The following is a 20,343-nucleotide window of genomic DNA, read 5'->3' as shown; positions in this document are numbered from 1 at the left end:
TTAAATCTGGACCTAAAGCAAAGTCAGGAGCTCACAGTTGGCACCTTCTCCAAATTTTGATTTGTCCCTTTGGGAGAAGCAGGCATGTTAAAAAATATATAAATAAAATGACCATAACACAACAGGCATGTAGTTGAAGCATATTCACTGTATGTTTGCAATTACTACTCGAGAGTGAACAAGAAAATGCAGCTACCTGTGATTCCCCAATAGTGTCAACAAAGCTCAGATGATGTTCCAAGGGACTAACTCTTAATTGTGAAACACCAAGGTTAGTAATTTCAGTCACACAGAGGAAGATTTATGTTATATCCATATTTGTCATGAGTCCTCCTTCATCAGTTGATTCTGAATATAGCCACAACATACTGCTCAACTAACAACTAGGAATTATCAGTTATACACTCCATTATTTTCTTGTGCAATAATAAGAATTTTGTCTAGTCAACTGTCTTTTTGCTTGGTATTTTGAAAACTCCTTGCGCAGTGCAGTCTTTTCCTCACTCTTCTCACACACAAAAAGGGCTATACTGAGAGCCTTCACCAGTACATGAGAAAATCAGCCATAGGTACACCTGTTGTATATATATGAAGCATTATGAAAGACCTTAACTTGAGGGGGGAAACAGACGGCGGATCTACACTAGTCATCTAGAACATTAAAAATATGTTATTAAAATGTGACAACAGAGGGTGCTATAAAAATAATCAGCTAATCCACAAAAATAACCCACTAATTAATTGTGTATCCTGTGGTAACTCATGCTAAACCACCACTTGCTCTTTATTGTGTTTAAAGAGTAATTTTTGGTGTTCAACTGTATACCATGAGATACAACTACATTTAATGTAGACTACAGGTGACTAAACTGCGGCTCCAACTAACATCATCCCTGACCACTGGCCATGTTGACTGTGGCTGATGGGAGTTTGGAGGTTCTATCAGAGAAGTGTAGCTATCACATACCTTTGGCCAAGGAGTAGTGAATGAGGAAGGGGACACCCACCTGGTCAATCAGACCAGTCAAATCAACCCTGCAAGTCAAAGGAGTGAAAGACGTTGCAGCCACATCAGGGAGGTGGAGATCAACAATCTCCAAAGCTTCCCCATCATTTCAACAAATGTTGAGATAATTGACATTTGGCCTCCCCACACCCACACCACATATACACATAAAAGCACTTTTAATACAGTTAACAAACATTCTTTTATAAGACTTTCCAATGACAAGAAAAATCATCCACAATCAGGCATAGGGTTTTGAACACAGAGTACCAATGCATCTGTTACAAGTGAAAATTGTCAAAATGCAATGCTCATTTGTATGAATAGTTTTAATGTTTAATTAATAGCATGTGCTTTTCTGGAAACATTTTGCAATTTAGCATGCTGCTACCTACCCCCATCCCATTTTTCCCATACAAGCCAAAATATGCCTTTTTTCTATTTGATCTGGTCTCCCAGAACAGTAAAGTCTGCATTATTACAAGGGCAGTCTCAGAAGAACTTGAATACCTACTTAAACCAGCACGAAATGCCTACCCAGTACAGACTTGTTTGTATAAGGCATGATGGCAACAAGCATTGTCCAGAATAGCAAGAATGAGGCCCCGAAACATACCAGACATTGGATACCATTGCTTCAGCAGACAGCATTTTTTTTTTCTCTTATTACACACACAGTAACAAAATTTAGGAAATCAAAATTTGTGGTATTCTGGCTGATCATTCATTTGCATTAATTCAACATGTATGCATGATAGTGACAGTTCAGCTGTTGTTAACTGGAGAAAAAACACTTGGCTTTCCACCTTTTGCTAATTTCTAAAAGGGTAAGCTCATACAGCCCTACTTAAAACTACATATACTTAGTTTTAAGCATATGCAGACTTCATTCTCCATCTTCATAATATGAACCTTCGTAATATGAAAAATTAGTAATGCAGTCGGATAAGGAAGATACATTTTCAAAGCAGGTATTATGTTGAAAAGAGATGGACACATGTTACTATCCTCAATCTTAGGGCACACATCTTCATAAAATCCAAGATTAGTCCAGATCAGTGCTTGTTCCACATTGGAGCTGCTATTGGCCCTTGTGGAGACCTTTCAACCACAACAAACTCATCGGGGTTGCCTACTGCTTGATAGTGGATTAACAGGTCCTGGATAGCACGTTCTTCTATCTGAAAGAAGAGAGGAAGAAAGGGGAGGGTGATTTTTTTTAATTCTGACAGGGCTAAGGATGATGTTTACACAAGCAGAGAAGAACGGATGTCACCAGACCCTTAAGCCTCAAAGTGACCAAATCTTCTGGCAAACTCAGTAGCATGGCAAAGCCTCGCGAGACGTAATTAACTGTAATCCCACATTCTCCCATTAAGGAAACAACACATCCAACTTCTCTTAAAGTATGGCACAAGGGAATCAACTGAGCACATAGATCTATTGGTTAGGACTAGTTAAATCAAGGGAAGGGCCTCCAGTTGTTGTTGGACTGGCCTGTGCAACTGCTCCAGCTGAAGCTCATACCAAATTGGGCCTGGAGCAGTTTAAGGCATTGGGTGATTTGTGAGTTGGTGGGGGGGGGGGGTGGACAGAATGCAGAGGATGCAGGAAGTCTGCCTGCATCTCCTTTCCCCTGCCCCAACAGCATGCTTAGTTAGGCTTTAGAGCCCTAACTAAACACAGTTCAAGGCTCCTGATTCGCTCTATTCAGATTCAAGTTGACTAGAGATGCTCTGAAATGCCAGATCAGGCCCCAAATTGGATTCAGGGGGGACATTTCTAGCCCTGTTGTTAGACTCCCTACTCCAATCAGCCCCAGCCAGAATGACCAACAGTCAGGATGAGGTGAGCTGTAGTCCAACAACACCTGGAAGGTGGCGGAATTTTGATATGAGAAATAAACAAATAATACTGAACTGGCATTAAGAAAATACTTGACCTGAAGGCATGTGAATAACACAGCATATCATAAACAACATAGCAGAATGTTATATTGGATTGTATTTTCTAAAAGTGGTTGTAAACAGCTTGTTGGGGCCAAAGGTCTCGATAAAAATGTACTTAATAAAATAAAAAGAATGGTAATCAGCCACTCTTAACTTATTGTACTGAGCATTTTGCCTTACCTGGATCAAAGCTAAAGGTTTCTCTCTACTCCGGATGAGAGCAGCTTCTTGCTGGAGTTCTTCCTCTACAATTTCTGCAAATGTGATAGTTGTTGCTACAACTGGACTCATAAAGGATGCTGCTAACCAAGGGCTGCAAGGTAGATTACCAAATGAAAGATGTCACCATATCGCAGAAGACATTTTCCTACAAATACTTTTAATTACAAATCCAACTTACTTCAGATTTTCCGACAGTGTTGGTTCATTAAAATGTTGATTTTCAGCCCCAACAGCAGTGGCAGTTGAGCATCTAGAGACACAAATAAAATATTAACAGAAGAACTGTTGATTAAAAACATCACCTAAGGAAGTAAAAAGGTTGCCAGCCAACATGAATTCTGGTCTCTGGAATAGTTATGAGGAATACATATTTTGACTAGAATTTGTTTTCTTTTTCTTTTTTAAAAAATGAATCCCACATTTTCCATTTGATTTTTTTTTAAAAGGCAAGTTTTATTTATCTATAGAAACCAGGGCATCTATTTATGAAAAGGATGGAAGTGGGGATAGAAGTTACCTCCCTTCACTAATGGGATGGCTTGGCTCAAGGTACAGATCATTTTTTTTAACAGCCACATAGAAAGTAGACTATACCTCTCTCTCTATTCCCCCCCCCAACTTCTTCACTTACATTAAACTGGCGTTAAACCCAAAGAAGTAACATTATACACACGTCTCACTTGATCTGCTACTGAGAATAAGCTTCCCTAAGCCACTTCACAGATTAAGCTATCAAATTAGACATATCTATACAATATTATGGAAGTACCGTAAATGATCTATCATTTATTCTGTTTATGATAGTTTATGATAGCTTTAAAACAATGAAATATAGCATGCTATCAGAACATATATTTGACTAAAATGAGATGCTCTGTATGTAAGTACTTAAATAGCTTTTTATATTGATGTGCACAACTTCCGTGCTCACCAGAAATGTGCAAATAAATGTTATACTTTCTCACCTCAGAGATTTTTGATCTTGTGCATCGTCCATCACTTTAGCACAATGTTTTCCAGAACTGGCACCAACTGTTCTTTTCCCTTCCTCCAAGAGATTACGGAATGACTTTGGCGAAGCAGATTGCAATGAAGAAGCCCTTTAGCAGAAAAGAGGGATAAAGTCTCAAACCCTTGTACCTTTTGTGCTATATTTGAGTCACACCAAACTAAATGAATCAAACACTGCTATGTTGTAACTTCCAGGAGATCCTAGAGATTTTTCTGTCTATCCTTCTGTCTATCCTGGTCTGCGACCGTAATAAAGTTCATTCATTCATTCTGTCTGAAAATTATTTTACCAACAGACTAAAATTGTGTGAAAATCCTAATTAACACAAATCTGTTGCATGTCCATGGCTGTTTATTATTTACTTAAGAGTATTTATACCCTACCAACCAACTGGAGTTATTGAGTCATCTTAACTATACTGAAGACCCTACAAAATAGACAGGAGTTACTAGGCAAAAGTGCTTACTAGCCTCACCCAGCACTCCCCAACTTGAGTCCCTAGATATTGGACTACACATTCCATAGAGACTGGTTGGGGATGGCAGGAATTGTAGTCCAACAACAACTGAAGACCAAAGATGGATGAAGGCTGCAGACACATACTCTAGTACTAATGCAATTGGGAACAGGCGGTAAAAGAAGATCTGGTTATTCCCCAACTATTCACAAACAATGAGGCATCACTTGACCTTACCATTAGTTACACTGAAACATTGTTGCCCATTGGAGAGATCCTTTCGGACCATTTTTAACATTGTTGTAAATATCTTCTGAGCACAGTCTATAAATAACTTCTTTTTTAAAGGAACAAAATTTGATTTGCAACTCTTGTTTTGAGAGTAATACTTGGTTTCAAGTTAGACTGACTACTGGCAATTGTTTTGCTGAACTCAGGACTGGGGCAGAGGTGCCAACTTGAATAAAATATTGGGCGGGCTAGATAAGCCTCGCCCTGCACAATCGATCACATGACATGGCACACATACCATTTGAATGACAATGGCCATTGACTTTGGGGGGCTCTGGCTCCCTGAAATATTTTATTGGGGGGGCTGAAGGGACATTGGCCCCTAGAAGTTGGCTCCTATGGTCTGGGGAAAGCTTTTGCATGAGACTTGAAAGATCATTGAGGGCTGAAACGGTCAGACTGAATACAAGATAACTTCACAGGCTCACAGTCAACATCCCTGCTGTAGCAAAGTTGAAGAGAATAATAATATAAGCCATGCAGAAAGTGTCCAGCTACTACCCTTGCAGCTCTGAAACCTGTCTCCTTCTTTAGGTTTGGGCCAATTTCAAAGAAAGTTACACATTTCTATTTGGACAGATTAGTAAGCAGGGCTTATTTTAACTGTACTATTCCATCTGTTTTGCATAGCAGTAAATACAACTCTTCTATTCCAAAGTGTTTTTTGTGTGCTGCTATAATTCTATTTTGTTTGAATTAGAGGCTGGTGCAAAGGCCTAATAAAAGACAGTGGAGGAAAGAGACCTAGGAAAAAGCCCCAAGTGAGGAACACAGAAAGATGCCTTATGCTAAGTCAGACCACTGGTCCAATGAGCTCAGTACTGCGGAAACGGACGGGCAGAGGGCAAGTGGCTTTCCAGAGAAAGCAGGTGCTCTACCACCAAGCTACAGCCCTTTAATTGTACACAGTAAGTATTATGCTCCAAGCTTTGCCTGCTGGATGTTAAAAGCTCTCATTCTCTAGAAGGATACATTCCTGTGCAGACTTTGTTTAGAACTGAAGTGTCAATGTTGCTGGCCCCTATAGGTCAAGTCCATCCCAAGCTTCTCCAAGCTTTTTCATGCAACTGTTAATTAATATACCATATTTTTTGCTCCATAAGACGCACTTTTTCGCTTCTAAAAAGTAAGGGGAAATGTGTGTATGTCTTATGGAGCGAATGCAGGCAGGAGGCAGGCGGGAAAAGCCCCCTTCTCCCTCCTCAGGGAAAAGCCCCCAAGAGCCATGCACCCTTTAAAGAGCGTGCGGCTCTTGCGGGCTTTTCTACAAGGTGGGGGAAGGGACAGAGGGCAGCCCCTAAGTCCCTTCCCCCACCTCCCGGAAAAGCCCCCAAGTGCCACACTCCCTTTCACAAGCCGCGTGGAGCATGTGTGCGGCTCTTGGGGGCTTTTCCCCAGTGGAGCAGTGACGGGCTGCCCTTCTCCCTCCTGGGGAAAAGCCTGCAAGTGCCGCACACATGATCCACGTGGCTCGTGAAAGGGAGCAGTGAGCAGAGCCTGGGATGCATACAGGCTCTTCTCAGCGCTCCCTTTAAAAAAAAAAAAAATCCTTGCATTCCTCCTCTAAAAACTAGGTGCGTCTTATGGTCAGGTGTGTCTTATGGAGCGAAAAATACGGTGCCACGAGCCCTAGGCATTAGAAGTGAAATAAATGCTATTTATGAAAATTCAAATCCATTATCTGAAATGTTTGCCATGATGCCAATTTAGCTTTCTATTCCATCCTGTCAGAAGATGATTGAAATGTTATATGCAGGCAGCATCTCTCAGCAAAGGTATTACTGCACTCCCCCACCAAATACTATTATAATAAGTGCACCTTGAAAACTTGTTCAGAGGTATTTTTTGCTGGGAGTGTGTGCTAGTTTACCTTCAACCTTTTATTTGCTTGCCAACAATTGTGCTTCCAAAAATGCTCAACACTGGGTTTGTTTTTATTAATTAATCTTCAAAGAACACTCCAGTCCTAACTCCCCCCCCCCCCGCAAACCATGAAACTAGAGGTTTCTTTTGGCAAGTATGGTTTAAGATATATTGAGTCTCCATGTCAACCAAAAAAGAAGAAGAAGAAGAAAGTTCCAGAAGGTCCCACACCCATCTGGCATGTTGTCTTGCCAGTAGAGCTGCTGAATTTCCAAGACAAGGATCTTGTTTCACTGCAAAACAAAAGTTCTGGAGAATGCCACATACTGCAAGCACGGAAACCTCAACGTGGTGCCAAATGTATGCATGTGAGTTCATTTGGGCTTCAAAGCAGTCAGGGTTATACCAGAACTCAACAAGCTTAAGACAAATGCAAACTCTTTTCTGTCACTCTAGTTAAGTCAAGAATCCTTAATGAGAACCATGTATGTTAATGAGGAATTGTCATCAGTCCAGCAGTAGTGTTATATATATATATTCAAAAAGGACATTAAAATAAATTCCATTATCCAATGAGCCATAATTCTTTTTAAAGAAAAAAATACTATAAGATTTCACACTGATGGTCTGCTTAAAGCTTTTAGGGGGTTTGCCATTTTCCATTTTTTGCAGCCAAAGGAATTTTATGAAGGAAGTTTGGCCATCTATGCCCACATTAAAATTAAACCAAAACTCATTCCACAGCTGAAGTACACCAATGTATGCCAGTGTAATGTATTGTAGTGGAAAGAAAAATAAATTTCCAACCATGTTGAAATGTCTGCTCAGCTATGGAGCTCACTGTGTAATATTGGCCTAGTCATCATCTCTCAGCCAAACAAAGTTCAAAGGGCTGTTGAGAGTATGCAGTGGGAAAATGTCGTGTATCCTGAGCTCCTGGTAGGAACCACAGGATACAAACATGACTGATATATAATGCAATTTTTAAAGGTGCCCAGTGTGTTTCCCCCCCTCACCTTGGGCTACTGTGGAAAACTACAAAACTTTGGAAATGCTTTGGAAAATGCAATATTCACTTACTTTGTACAAGGTCCCAGATGCAATCTAAGACAACTCTAGTTAAAAAGAAAGGTGCAAAAGAGAAGGAAAGAATTCTGGCAAGACGGTGAACAGCACTAAGTTAGATGGGTCAATAGCATGATTCTGTAGAAGGCAGCTTGACCGAGAAAATATAGATGATTGCAATGGCCTGGTTTTCCAGACTCTTGAAACCCTACTGATCAGTATCACACTTCATACAGAGTAGTCAACTCCTCAAAATTAGCACTGCAGTTAGTCGTTTGTATATATAGGTTTGTTCATGAACCCTGAGAAAGCTTGCCCACACCAGAAAAGATATGCTTCTGAAAACACTACTTGGGTTCAGGTAAATTCCTCAGCACTTAGTAAGTTACTTAGGTGTTCTGCTCAGCTGAAACAAAGCTTATTTTAAAGACTGAAATAGATCCCAACAAGCATTAACACTAAGGCATATTAAGAAACATACCACACATTCCCTGGTTTTGCAGCATTTTGGGGTGTTGGTGGCATGGCTGCCTCTGGCACAATCTCTGGGCTGTTATCCTTAGCAGCCATAGCAATCAGCTTCCTTTGCTTCTGAGAAAGCTTACTTCCATGAGAAGTGGGTCTACTAAAAATTACAAACAGAAACGTGTAGTTTACTACAGCCTATCAAATAATCACACAAACTAACAGCTCAATGTAGGTCCTAAATTAGCATAGCTGTGATACCACCAGTGGAGCCGGGGGAAGGAGGCACAAATCTTTCAATTCTATCCCTCCTGATCTGTTTTTACACAATCATGCAATTAATAAACAATATTTCTGAGGCAAGACAGGTGCTATATCATCAGGTAGATCAGAGCCCCATAAAATTATTTCCAAAATAAAGTTTCAAAGTGCCCCCTCAAAAATTAGGAATTTAAAAGTAAATTAAGAATTTAAATTAACACAAGTAGATCTTATCATTTCTCTTATTAAAACATTTTCTTTTACCAACCCTGAATTTATCTTTGGCATGCTTCCACATTTTTGCATGTTTTCTTCAATTTCCATAATAGTTCTTAAATCCATAGCAGGGGGACTGGCAGGACTGAATGAAACAACAACAACACCACAACAAGTTGTTACTTTTCAAGACATCCATTTTTACTTATCTTCTACTTGCCAAGTACCACTGAAATATTCTATATCTTGCATATATTTTGTATAATTTATGTCTCCTTCCTCAATTATGGCAAACCTCAAATAGAATGTTTTATATGTTTTTCAGGGAACACATGCAAACACCAGGGATGCTTTTAGTTTCACTGACGATGCCCAATACATTAACTTTTAGTTCGTGTGAAGTTTGGTGACTTTTCTTTCAAAGCCTACCATGAAGTAGATCCTTAAAAGCCAGCACGTTTGGGCTGCAACTTTTACACAGCTAAAGTCGTGGTAACTACCAATGAAAAGGGGGAAGTAGCACTTTCAACACAGAGTCAATATAATTGCTTTTAACTTAATGTGCATAACTAACACTAAATAACCTGGACATCTGATGCGTCAGAAAACATGTCAACAACTATGCAGGGCAAATGCCCTCTGGAATGTGAACTTCCCTTCCACAATGAAGACTCACTAGGATGGAGGAGAAATTCAATTCACATTTTAGCTTACCTAATTCATGGCATCAGCAACTGACTCAAATACTGTTAATAACTCAGCACATGACACACGTGGGAACAAACATATATACCTAAAAGAGCTGATAACCCAGTTGGAAGAGCTTGCAGAGGTGTTTTTGTTGTTAGGAATGCACTGTGGAAGAGATATTTTTTGCAACGATGTTCTCTCGGGTATTTTCACCTCTTTTTTAGCATTTAGAACGTGTGCACTGGAAACACACATTTTCTCTTTCACCTAAAGTCAAAGCACACTAAAATTACAGAGTTTTAAGTCACAATATGTGCATTTACAGACAAATATGATGAGAACAAAACCAGATTCTGCATTTAATCCAAAGTAGATCGAGAGAGCTACTTCAGGCATGCCCAAGAGTTTGGCATGAATCTCATATTCTGTGGGATTTTCAACACCCTTCAGCTTTAGAAATGGTTTGCCATGCAACACAGCGTGGAAGGTCTGTGGCTTAACATGTCAAAAGCCCTGCATGGTGCTCTGGACTGCACTGTGAATGTATTTCAAGAGTGTAATCATGTTCACAGTAAGTGGTATTTATAAGAGCTACAATCCTTCAAGTTTTAAGAGAATCCTTTTATAACTTATTCATATTACTGCATCCAATACAACTATTCAATTAAATGCAACAATGTAGCCATTTCGCTCCTTTAAAATTTATGCTACATTAAGCAAAGAAGGTATTCTGTTATGTGGCATACATAAAGATTAGAAAGAAGCCAACTAAAGAAGAGACATAATATCTGCATTATTCAGTTACCAAATGAATATACATTAAATGTGTCTCATCACAGCCACACCAGAATTTTGAAGACCCATCAAGGTTTGTTTGCTGTTCAAGAAGATCCCCAAGCTTATTCTTCTTTTTTGGCTTTTTTTTTTTTTTTTGCAAACTCAAAAGCAAAAAAAAAGAAAAGAAAAGATTGGCACACATGTTTAAAAACATTAGATGCTGTGTTTTATTTAATTAGTAAACACTGAGGAAAAAGAGAAATTAAGATGCTCTAACCTCAACTTTATCTGCATTGAATCCTGCTGTGAAGTCAGGGGACTGCAAATCTCTGGGGCTATTCACTCCTACGTAGCTACCTTCAGAATCCGAGGTCAGCATTTCAGGGAGGGATTCAATGGAGTTGGTTTTATCTAGTTTCAGTATCCCTACAAGTATTAGGAGAGGAAGGAAAAAAGAAATGGTTAGTCTCTGTAATTCAAGCTTGATTAACACCATATCCTGGCAATGTAAGTTCCCTGAGATGAAAAAGTTGTTTAAGTTGGGGTGGGGATTGCTATCCTATGCCTTACAGCCCATCTGCTTGACTTCAAAAGATCCAGCCCTGATCTCACCCTTGCATCCAGGCGCATGCACACACCGCCAACAGTTACACTTGCTACACCAGCCAGTTTAGCAGATGGCTTCCTCACTCCAATCTCAGCATTTACTCTTCACTACTTATCTGTACAGTGGTACCTCGGGTTAAGAACTTAATTTGTTCTGGAGGTCCGTTCTTAACCTGAAACTGTTCTTAACCTGAGGTACCACTTTAGCTAATGGGGCCTCCCGCTGCCGCCGCACCGCAGGAGCACAATTTCTGTTCTCATCCTGAAGCAAAGTTCTTAACCCAAGGTACTATTTCTGGGTTCACAGAGTCTGTAACCTAAAGCGTCTGTAACCCGAGGTACCACTGTACTTTCTGGGAAATGAAGAGGCACAGGGGAGAGCCCTGTCTGTTGTTCCCAGTGCCTTTACAGGCTCCTGTTAAGGAAACTGAGCCCTATGCAGGAACAGAAGAGTGTCTTCTGCTTCTCCTGACACCCAGTGCTACTGCTGCCTGTGCTGGGGCAGCAGCCAAACTGGACGCTAAGGAATATGTATGCATGTATGTATTCTGACATCCCTTGAAGTTGTTGGTTTCTGCAAAGTCCTGTTGAGGCTCTGGGAGTCAACACCAGTGATCAGGTTATCTATTATGCATTGTACAGTTGTACTGTAATAATGATACAAACAAGCTATCTTGCGATACAGAATAAGGTAACGTGTTTTTCAACTGAAGATTTCAGTTTGCTCTACTTTGTCATGGACTATTGAGAGGAAACTCTTGCATATAATGGAGAGAGAGTGAGAGAGATAGAGTCAGATAGAAACAGCAGCAGCTGAATGCACCACATCTTGCACAAGTGAACTGGCTTCATCACTTTTACTGCAATGAAGTTGCCTGCAACTGTCTGCAGAGGTCAGGGGAAAGCCCTGTCTCATTTCAGCACAGCTCTTTGCAGCCTTGTGGTACAATTTACAGAGCTTAATCAAAACATTATGTATTATCAAGTCCACAGCCACAATGAAAGCAAAAACAAATGGCAATAAAGTAGCAACAAGCTCCAGCAAGTCACTCACACCAACAATTTTTCAGCCTGGAAAACGATTGTCACACGATACAACAGATTTACAATAGTACATGAAAAACAAAGTGGCAGCTGACACATGTGAATCAGAAACCTTCCACTGATCCTGTCAGGTGGAAGGGGCTCTAGAGGAACAGGCAGAGACCCACAAATAACTCAACCAAAGTATCAAGAAAGCATGCATACTAATTGCTTCCTACATGATCCATACAATATTCACAATGTATTAGGTGACTAGTCTTCAACCATGTTGAGATCCATGCATCCCAGAGCTAATTCTGGCATTACAGAACTAACAGAAACTGAGAACCATACCTAGTACACTACTATTTTGTGAGTATGCAGATTTACTTAACTGACAACCACTTTAAAAGCAATCTACAAATCAGTAGTGAAAACAAAGCTCATCTGCCACATACCTGTAGAGGGTGGGCTCTGAATAATATCAGAAAGATTATACCCTCCTGAGCTGTCTGACCGTTTTCGTGGCTTCTTCTTCGCCTTTGCTTTTGCTTTTTTGAAAAGAGCTTCCCTGGTTTAAAGCAAAACACTTTTATTTAGATTTCACTTACTTTTTTTATTGTGACAAACAGAATTTCATCTTTTCTTACTACATTCTCCCAGGCCCAAGTTTTCCCAATATCAGGACCGTGTCTTTTCCTAACCCAGTTTTTAAAAGCTATTTTAGGCAAACCTTTTTTAAAAATAAAAATAAAAATACGAGAATTTGTTTCCTTAAATTTAAGTATCGGAGCTCTACAAATCATCCCCTGCTTTAACAAATACCGTTTTCCATCTTTTCTTGTTCAGCTTTGAATTGGGATAATGAGATTCACACTGGGGATTTACGATACCCAGGGAACATAACACAGTGCATTTAAAAGCGAATTACTATCATAATCCTTTCTCCATCCCACCCCAGTCCCCCTTACTATTTGAACCAAAAGATGTATGGGCAGTAGTTTTTCCTTACCAAAGAAAATTCTGACATTTAAAAACTTTTATACGGAATGTGTTTACTGACACCAATCCACATTGTTCCATTCTAGCTTCAGATTTGCTGCTTAGAATAACTGAAAACAAATAGGAACACAGCAGGCGAGAGGTGGACAGAGCAATGCAAACCTGCCGCTGAGGCTCTGTGAAGCAACAGAGCTACTGCCACACTAGAAGCCTCGTCACTCACAGCAGTAGAAGGTGGAGGGCAGACAGACACTTACTGAGTAGTTTGCTCTGCACTCAGCTCTTCTTTCAGGAAGACAAAGGTTTCTCCTTCCTCAGGCTCCAAGGAACTAATATCAGGGCCATCTTGGTATGGAGTAATTACCCTTCTGACCATAGCAGGAATCTACAACATCACAAATGCTTGTTAAGTTGTGCACTAGGAAAAACAGGTAGGCACTGAATGCATATTTTAAAAATCTATGCTGTTGTGCGTTTTGAAATCCCATAAAATCCAGTTTGGAAGAAGAGTGACTAACCCCCAGTTTGGGGGCCTCATTTCCCACATATTTTTGTCTCCCTGCACCCAGACACCACTATTTTTGGTGGCAGCAAAGAGAACAAACATTAAAGGTGGCAAAGCACTGCTGCGGATGGAGCCCAGTGCTCCCAGGTCATTGGACTGATTATTTCAGTCAAGAGGGCCACATACACTGCTGGTATATGGCTCCCAGAGGCTTGCCCCAGGGTAAATGTGCCACCCACCCCTTGTTTAAAGTATGGCATGGTAGAGAAACCCTCCATACGATTAATCTAAGGATGTGTTGGCATATATAGATGATTCATAAAGTAACCTAAATCATTTGCAGTAATATAATCCAAGTAAAGTTGTAAATACCTGGTGAAGCCTTGACCAAGTTTCTAAACCTATATTTTATTCATTATAACGACAGTTCAGCAGACTCTGGAGGAGTCTTGCTTTAGTATCTGCGGGACTCTTTTTCTATTATGGCAATTTAAACCATGAGACAGATTATCAATGCTGCACAATTAGAAAATAAATTGGTCAGAATTTCTTTTAACAAAAGACATATCAAGACATTTCATCACTCAAGCTGCTTTAAAATCTAGCCTACTTCAACAAATAATAGTACTTACCATTTTTCTGTAGGAAACAGAAAGGTCCTTCAAAACGTCATCACTTAAAACATCTAGAGCCCTAAGACAAACACACATTAAATGCAAATTCAAGAGTGGCTCGATGACACTCAACATTTAGTTGTGCCCAAGTACAAGAAAATGAAAGGCAATCTTGATAAATTCTACTTAATTCATAAAGTATCTGGGTGTACTGATAACAGAACAAGATTCTAAAGTGCTGGGGGTTGACTGAGTTGCTACAGACCTTAGACCTGTAAATGTCTGCTTGTGAACTGTCTCTTGGCTTAGTCCCAATTCTAGAATTTCCAGGTAATCTTTTTTTATTATTATTAATGGTACAAGTGTGAGTGGGTGGAAAGAGTAATGGTACAACAGCTCTCCAGATAACAACTTCCCAAGACCAGGAATCAAGCAGAAAACTACAGGTGCTGCTATGACGGTACAGAAAAGAGAATCTGCCGGTGAAGTATGCAAGGAGAAATGATGAAAGGAAAGAGAACAGACAAGAGCAGAGATTATATAGAGCAACCTCTCCCAATCTAGTGCCCTCCATGTTTTTGACTACAATTCCCATCAAACCTGACTATTGGCTATGCTGGCTGGGGCTAATGGGAGTTGTGGTCCAAAATATCTGGAAGGTTGAGGAAAGTTGGTTTAGACATGGGAGGCAGCCTGTCGTTCAGAAAGCAGCAGTAGCAAAATGGATCAAATAGAAGAACGTAGAAGACTGTGAGAACAGGAAAAAGATCTGAGTGATAAATATTAAGGGAACAGATGTTGGTTTCTGCTCTCTTCACTGTGCAGCGAAAGGCTTGTCACAAGACAATGTTTACATTCCACAGACAGCATTACTGTTGTGTTTCCCACGGGAAAAGGAGACTGGATGTGACGTACACTGGTTTCCTGTTTTTCACTGTTCTCACACAGTGTGTTTCTCTCTGAGCTTCAGAGGAGAGAGGATGCAGTTTTCTGCTCCGGCAGAGACAAGATGGTTTTCTGTAATCTACCAGCTTTGAAATGTAAATAAAGCAATATAGAGCATGTTGGCACGTATTCCTCATCATTCCGCTGTGCACTTGGATGCTACAAATCAACATTGTGGTTATGGGCCCAGAAGACGCAGTCATTGGAATTCCGGAAAAAGGATCAGAATGCAGAGGGACGGATCGGACGGTATCTGCGCGTCAAGATGATTGATGAGGTATGTGCTACTGCTCCGGGCAGCCTGCCAGCATCTAATTAATGGCTTTATGGCTGGACTTTGAACTTTTATGTCCGTTTGCCGGCTACAGGCAGCGGCTATGCCTATGCTGGGGAAATCGAAAGTAACTTTTGGGCTGAAGCAGCTGCTGATAACAGTGACGCAGCATGATTTAGGGCAGAGAGAAAGCTGTTTTGAACTTGCCTTTGGAATGAGGCTTGAAGCAGCAGAGACGCAGCTTGTATAAAGCAGCTTGTTTAAAGCAGCAGAGATGATGCAGAAGGCTAATGCCAGAGTCATGATGGCCCTTCAGGATGCTTGTGGGATTCCCAAGCTCAATAAGAAAAATTATACGGACTGGGTTATCTATGCAGAGGCTATTCTGCGGAAAGAGGGTCTGTTTGAAGTTATTACAGACACCCCCCCAGCTCCAGTTACAGATGCATGGAAAGCTAAAGATTCCAAAGCAAGGGGAACTCTTGCTGAAGGTGGAGATGTGCGTACACATCTGATGGAGATGCAGAATCTGAGACATGAGCTGCAACAGAGAGGACTCAACTTTCCAGAGGCTGTGTATTCCTTCATGATACTACAATCTTTGGGTTCAGGTTGGGAGTCTGTTGCGACTCAGATTGCTGTACAGCCTACCGCTCAGCTGACAGTGGATTATGTTACTGCCGTGATTCAAAATGAAGCAGATCGCCGGGGTGATAGCTGCATGGGAAAGGGGGAGTCTTCACAGACGTCATCCCAGAGTGCAGTGGAACCACCAGATGGCGCCAAAGCTTTGAAGGCAGTGAAATGCTACTCGTGTGGACGTCTAGGCCATATGAAGAGGGAATGCAAATATCCCAGGGCCAAGACAGAGCAGCGCAGCGAAAGCTCATCGCGTGGAAAAGGCCAAAGCAGAGGCAAAGGTCCGGTGTCCAGGACAACGCAGCCCAAAGCAATGGTCTCACGCTTCACTCCAAAAGTTGCAGAGGTCCAGAAGACGTCTAGATCTTTCTTCGTTGTTGATTCAGCGGCAACCCATCACATGTGCAACGATAAGCGACTGTTCGTGTCTTTTACACCGCAGGAAGGTGCGATTCACCAGGCGGATGACCACACAATTCCTAGTAAAGGCTACGGAACTGTTGTTCTTCACAGTTTGGACTTATCGATACAGAATGTACTTTATGTTCCAGATGCCAAACATAATCTGCTCAGCGTTGGACAGCTGAATGAGCGGAACATTGACGTTTCCTTTAAGAACAAAAGGTGCATCATCACAAAGAAAAATGATTATGTATTGTATGCTGAATATGTTGATCGTTTATATGTTTTGTATTATGATGATGTTGTGCAGGATGACACTTGTTGCATTGCAGGTTCTAACAAAAGTTTGCATGCAGAATGTATTCATGATTTTCATCGAAAATTTGGTCATTTGGGTTTTGAGGCAGTGTCTAAAATGCCTGCCCTGGTTGAAGGTATGACTATTAAACCCTGCAGGTACCACATGAAGTGCAAGGCATGCGCAGCAAACAAGGTGAAAATGGCTGCGAAAGGTAAGGTGTCTAGTAGGCAAGCTACAGAACCATACCAAATTGTTCATGCTGATTTGGTTGGACCACTAGCGCCCTCTTTGGGTGGGAATAGGTACTTCATGGTTCTCATTGATGCATTTTCCAGGTATATTTATGTGTACAATCTCAAGCAGAAATCAGAGGCTTTTCCTAGGTTCAAGGAATTCTGTGCTTGGTTGGAAAATGTGCATGGTAAGAAGATAAAAATTCTTTTCACAGATCGCGGGGGGGAATTCACTTCTCAGCAGTTTGAAGCTTTTCTGTCTGAGAAAGGAATTCAACACGATTTGTCTAGTCCTCGCTCGCCATGGCAGAATGGACTTGCAGAACGAGCAAATCAGACATTGCTTCAAGGGTTAAAAACCTTGCTGCATGATGCAAATCTTCCAGAGAGTTATTGGGCCGAAGCTCTCTCATGTTTCACTTACAGTTATAATCGCAGGTTATCTTCAGCGATTGGTTGTACCCCCTATGAGAAGATGTTTGGCAAGAAGCCATACATCAAACACATGAAAATTTTTGGTTCTGACATGTGGGTTCACTCACCACAAAACTCCAAGTTAGACAAGCGTGGTTTGCATGGTATCTTTCTAGGTTATGAGAAAGGTTCTTACAGAATAAGGATGACTGACTCTAAGACCATTAAGCTCACAAGAAGTGTTGAGTACAATGCCAAGTGGGGGGAGAATGTGGGAATTTTCCAATGTTATCCTGATGACAGTGATGAGACTGAGGATAGTCAAAAGCAACCACAGCAACCCACACCCACTGATGAAAGTTCTGATTCTGAGTCTGAAACTGAATCAGGTGATTCAGAGGATTTCAAGAGTGCGAAAGCCTCTATGCGACCCTCTGAAAGCTCTGATCAAGAACTGGAGGAACCATTGTTCACAATAGGTCGTTTTTCTCCTAAGAAGGAAGAGGAGAGTGTTGAAGACCTAAGGCTAATTCGCAGGTCACAGAGAGCCACAAAAGGCAGACCTCCAAAGAGATTTGCTGATGAGTTTGCTAAGATAGCAGTAACGGCTGTTAAAAGCTCCAAGAAGGTATTTGAACCTTCAAGTTTCCAAGAAATCCAGGATTTGGATTCAAAGGAAGCTGAGCCATGGTTAAATGCCATGAAGGCTGAGCTTGATTCCTTGGAAAGGAACAAAACATGGGAACTTGTTCCAGTAGTTCCAGGAATGAAACTGCTTGGAAGCAAATGGGTCTTCAAAGCGAAGACTGATCAAAATGGCAAGATAGTCAGACACAAAGCCAGATTGGTAGCCAGAGGTTTTGCACAGGTACCAGGTGAAGACTATCACGAGACCTACTCACCCACAGTGAGGTATGAGAGCATTAGGCTTATGCTCAAGCTAGCTGCAGAGGAGAATCTACACATTAGTCACCATGATGTGAATACAGCTTTTCTGTACGGATCTCTAGGTGAATCACTTTATATGCTTCCACCTGATGGCGTACAGGTAAAACAGGGATTTGTTTGTGCTCTGCAAAAGTCCCTTTATGGTCTCAAACAAAGTGCACGGTGTTGGCACACAAAACTCACTGAAGCATTGTTTTCTCTAGGTTTTCAGCAAGGGAAAGCTGATCCATGTGTATTTGTCAAAGAGGAGGGGCAAAAGAAACTGTATTGTTTGTTTTATGTTGATGATTTATTATTCTTTTGGGATGATGTCACAATGTACAATAACGCCCTAGCTCAACTGAAGGAACACTTTGACATGAAAGATCTTGGTGAGGTAAACAACTACCTATCTCTGGAAATAGAGAGAGATCAAGATGGTAACATTCTAGTACACCAGTCACAGAAAATTGCTGATGTGTTAAGCAAACTAAACCTGATGGATGCTAACCCTGTAGACACACCGATGACAACAGGTTATCAGGTAGATGACACTGAAGAAGCATTTTCTGACACTACACTGTACAGAAGTGTGCTAGGCAAGCTAAACTTCATTGCCAGATGTTCAAGACCAGACATTGCTGTTAGCTGTAATTTGCTAAGCAGACAAGTCAACAATCCTACTGTTAAGGATTGGAAAGCTCTGAAACGCATAGCGCGGTATTTGAAAGGCACTATGCATTACAGACTGAGATTTAACAATCAGAAGTCTGGTGGTCTTGAGATATTTGCAGATGCAAGTTTTGGAAGTGACACTACAGACAGGAAAAGCACGTCTGGAGTTTGCTACATGTACAATCAGGGTCTTTTTGATTGGTCATGCAAGAAGCAAACAACAGTTAGCTTAAGTACTTGTGAAGCTGAACTGAATGCACTGTCTTATTCACTTAAGGATTGTGAATGGTTGTTACAATTGTGCAAAGACATGAAAATTCCTGTCAAATGTCCAATCCAGGTTTACCAGGACAACAAAGCATGTTTGGCTTTGCTGAATTCTGAAGGTTGTAAGCAAAGCACGAAGCACTTGCAATTGAAGTTGCAACATGCTAGGGAACGTATTCAAAAGGGACTCGTAACGGTGTCCTATATGCCAGGTAATGAAATTCCTGCTGATGTATTGTCCAAGATTGTATCAAGGGATCAACACTGTACCTATGTGCAGAAGTTGGGTTTGTACTGATATTGTACGAACACGCTGCCCAGTGATGTTCACAGAAAGGGGGAGGATGTTGGTTTCTGCTCTCTTCACTGTGCAGCGAAAGGCTTGTCACAAGACAATGTTTACATTCCACAGACAGCATTACTGTTGTGTTTCCCACGGGAAAAGGAGACTGGATGTGACGTACACTGGTTTCCTGTTTTTCACTGTTCTCACACAGTGTGTTTCTCTCTGAGCTTCAGAGGAGAGAGGATGCAGTTTTCTGCTCCGGCAGAGACAAGATGGTTTTCTGTAATCTACCAGCTTTGAAATGTAAATAAAGCAATATAGAGCATGTTGGCACGTATTCCTCATCATTCCGCTGTGCACTTGGATGCTACAAATCAACAACAGAACTGGGAAATATAGAGCCTAGGCCCATGTAACTTGAAACTGATGTAGTGAAAGACAGGGATCCAGTACAGGCACAAACCCTCTTCAGGCATTAATGCTCCTGTCTTGAGTAACATGGCAGCAGGAAGTGGCAATACCATGAATAACTCCATCCACTAGCCATCAGATGAATAGCACATATATCTAAGATGACAAAGCTTATCTGTACACAGCTGAATACTCAAAGGCCCTGTACACTACTTGGTGTGTCCCTGTTACTCAGCACACGAGCCTTAACGCCCGAAGGGAGCTATAGTTACTTCTGCCAAACCTCCAAAACCTTTTAAATAATGGCTCCCTCACTCCATTCTGAAAATCTGTTTGAAATGTGACACAAGCATTCTCTTTAAAGAGCATGTGTTTATCAATGTCGCTTGCTTGCCAGCTCTTTTATTTTAAAATGTTCATGTGTTACATTTTCAAACTGCTTTTTAAACCTGGTGTGTTGATGTCAAAGCAGGAAACTATCAATGCACGTTAATATACTACTCATTTCCCTGTGGGTTATGGTCTGAGACAGTAGTTGAGCATGG

The 20,343-nt window shown here is 41.0% G+C and overlaps 1 protein-coding gene across 1 annotated transcript in view; it reads right to left on the bottom strand.

Moving 5' to 3' along the window:
* Positions 1-1,194: 1,194 nt before the first annotated feature.
* The window catches only part of IBTK (inhibitor of Bruton tyrosine kinase), a 49,540-nt gene continuing 30,391 nt past the window's right edge, over positions 1,195-20,343 (bottom strand). The window contains exons 19-29 of the mRNA XM_079970385.1: positions 14,043-14,103; positions 13,163-13,290; positions 12,362-12,474; positions 10,552-10,700; positions 9,601-9,764; positions 8,860-8,952; positions 8,347-8,490; positions 4,143-4,277; positions 3,356-3,427; positions 3,136-3,268; positions 1,195-2,187 (exon numbers count right to left, since the gene is read on the bottom strand). Of these exons, the coding sequence (XP_079826511.1) occupies positions 2,062-2,187; positions 3,136-3,268; positions 3,356-3,427; positions 4,143-4,277; positions 8,347-8,490; positions 8,860-8,952; positions 9,601-9,764; positions 10,552-10,700; positions 12,362-12,474; positions 13,163-13,290; positions 14,043-14,103 (1,318 nt within the window). The 3' untranslated portion in view covers positions 1,195-2,061. The remainder of the gene's footprint in view (positions 2,188-3,135; positions 3,269-3,355; positions 3,428-4,142; positions 4,278-8,346; positions 8,491-8,859; positions 8,953-9,600; positions 9,765-10,551; positions 10,701-12,361; positions 12,475-13,162; positions 13,291-14,042; positions 14,104-20,343) is intronic.

This window comes from Podarcis cretensis (genome assembly GCF_951804945.1).
Source record: "Podarcis cretensis genome assembly, chromosome: 3".
Lineage (NCBI taxonomy): Eukaryota > Metazoa > Chordata > Lepidosauria > Squamata > Lacertidae > Podarcis > Podarcis cretensis.
This window is presented reverse-complemented; position numbering and strand designations above follow the sequence as displayed.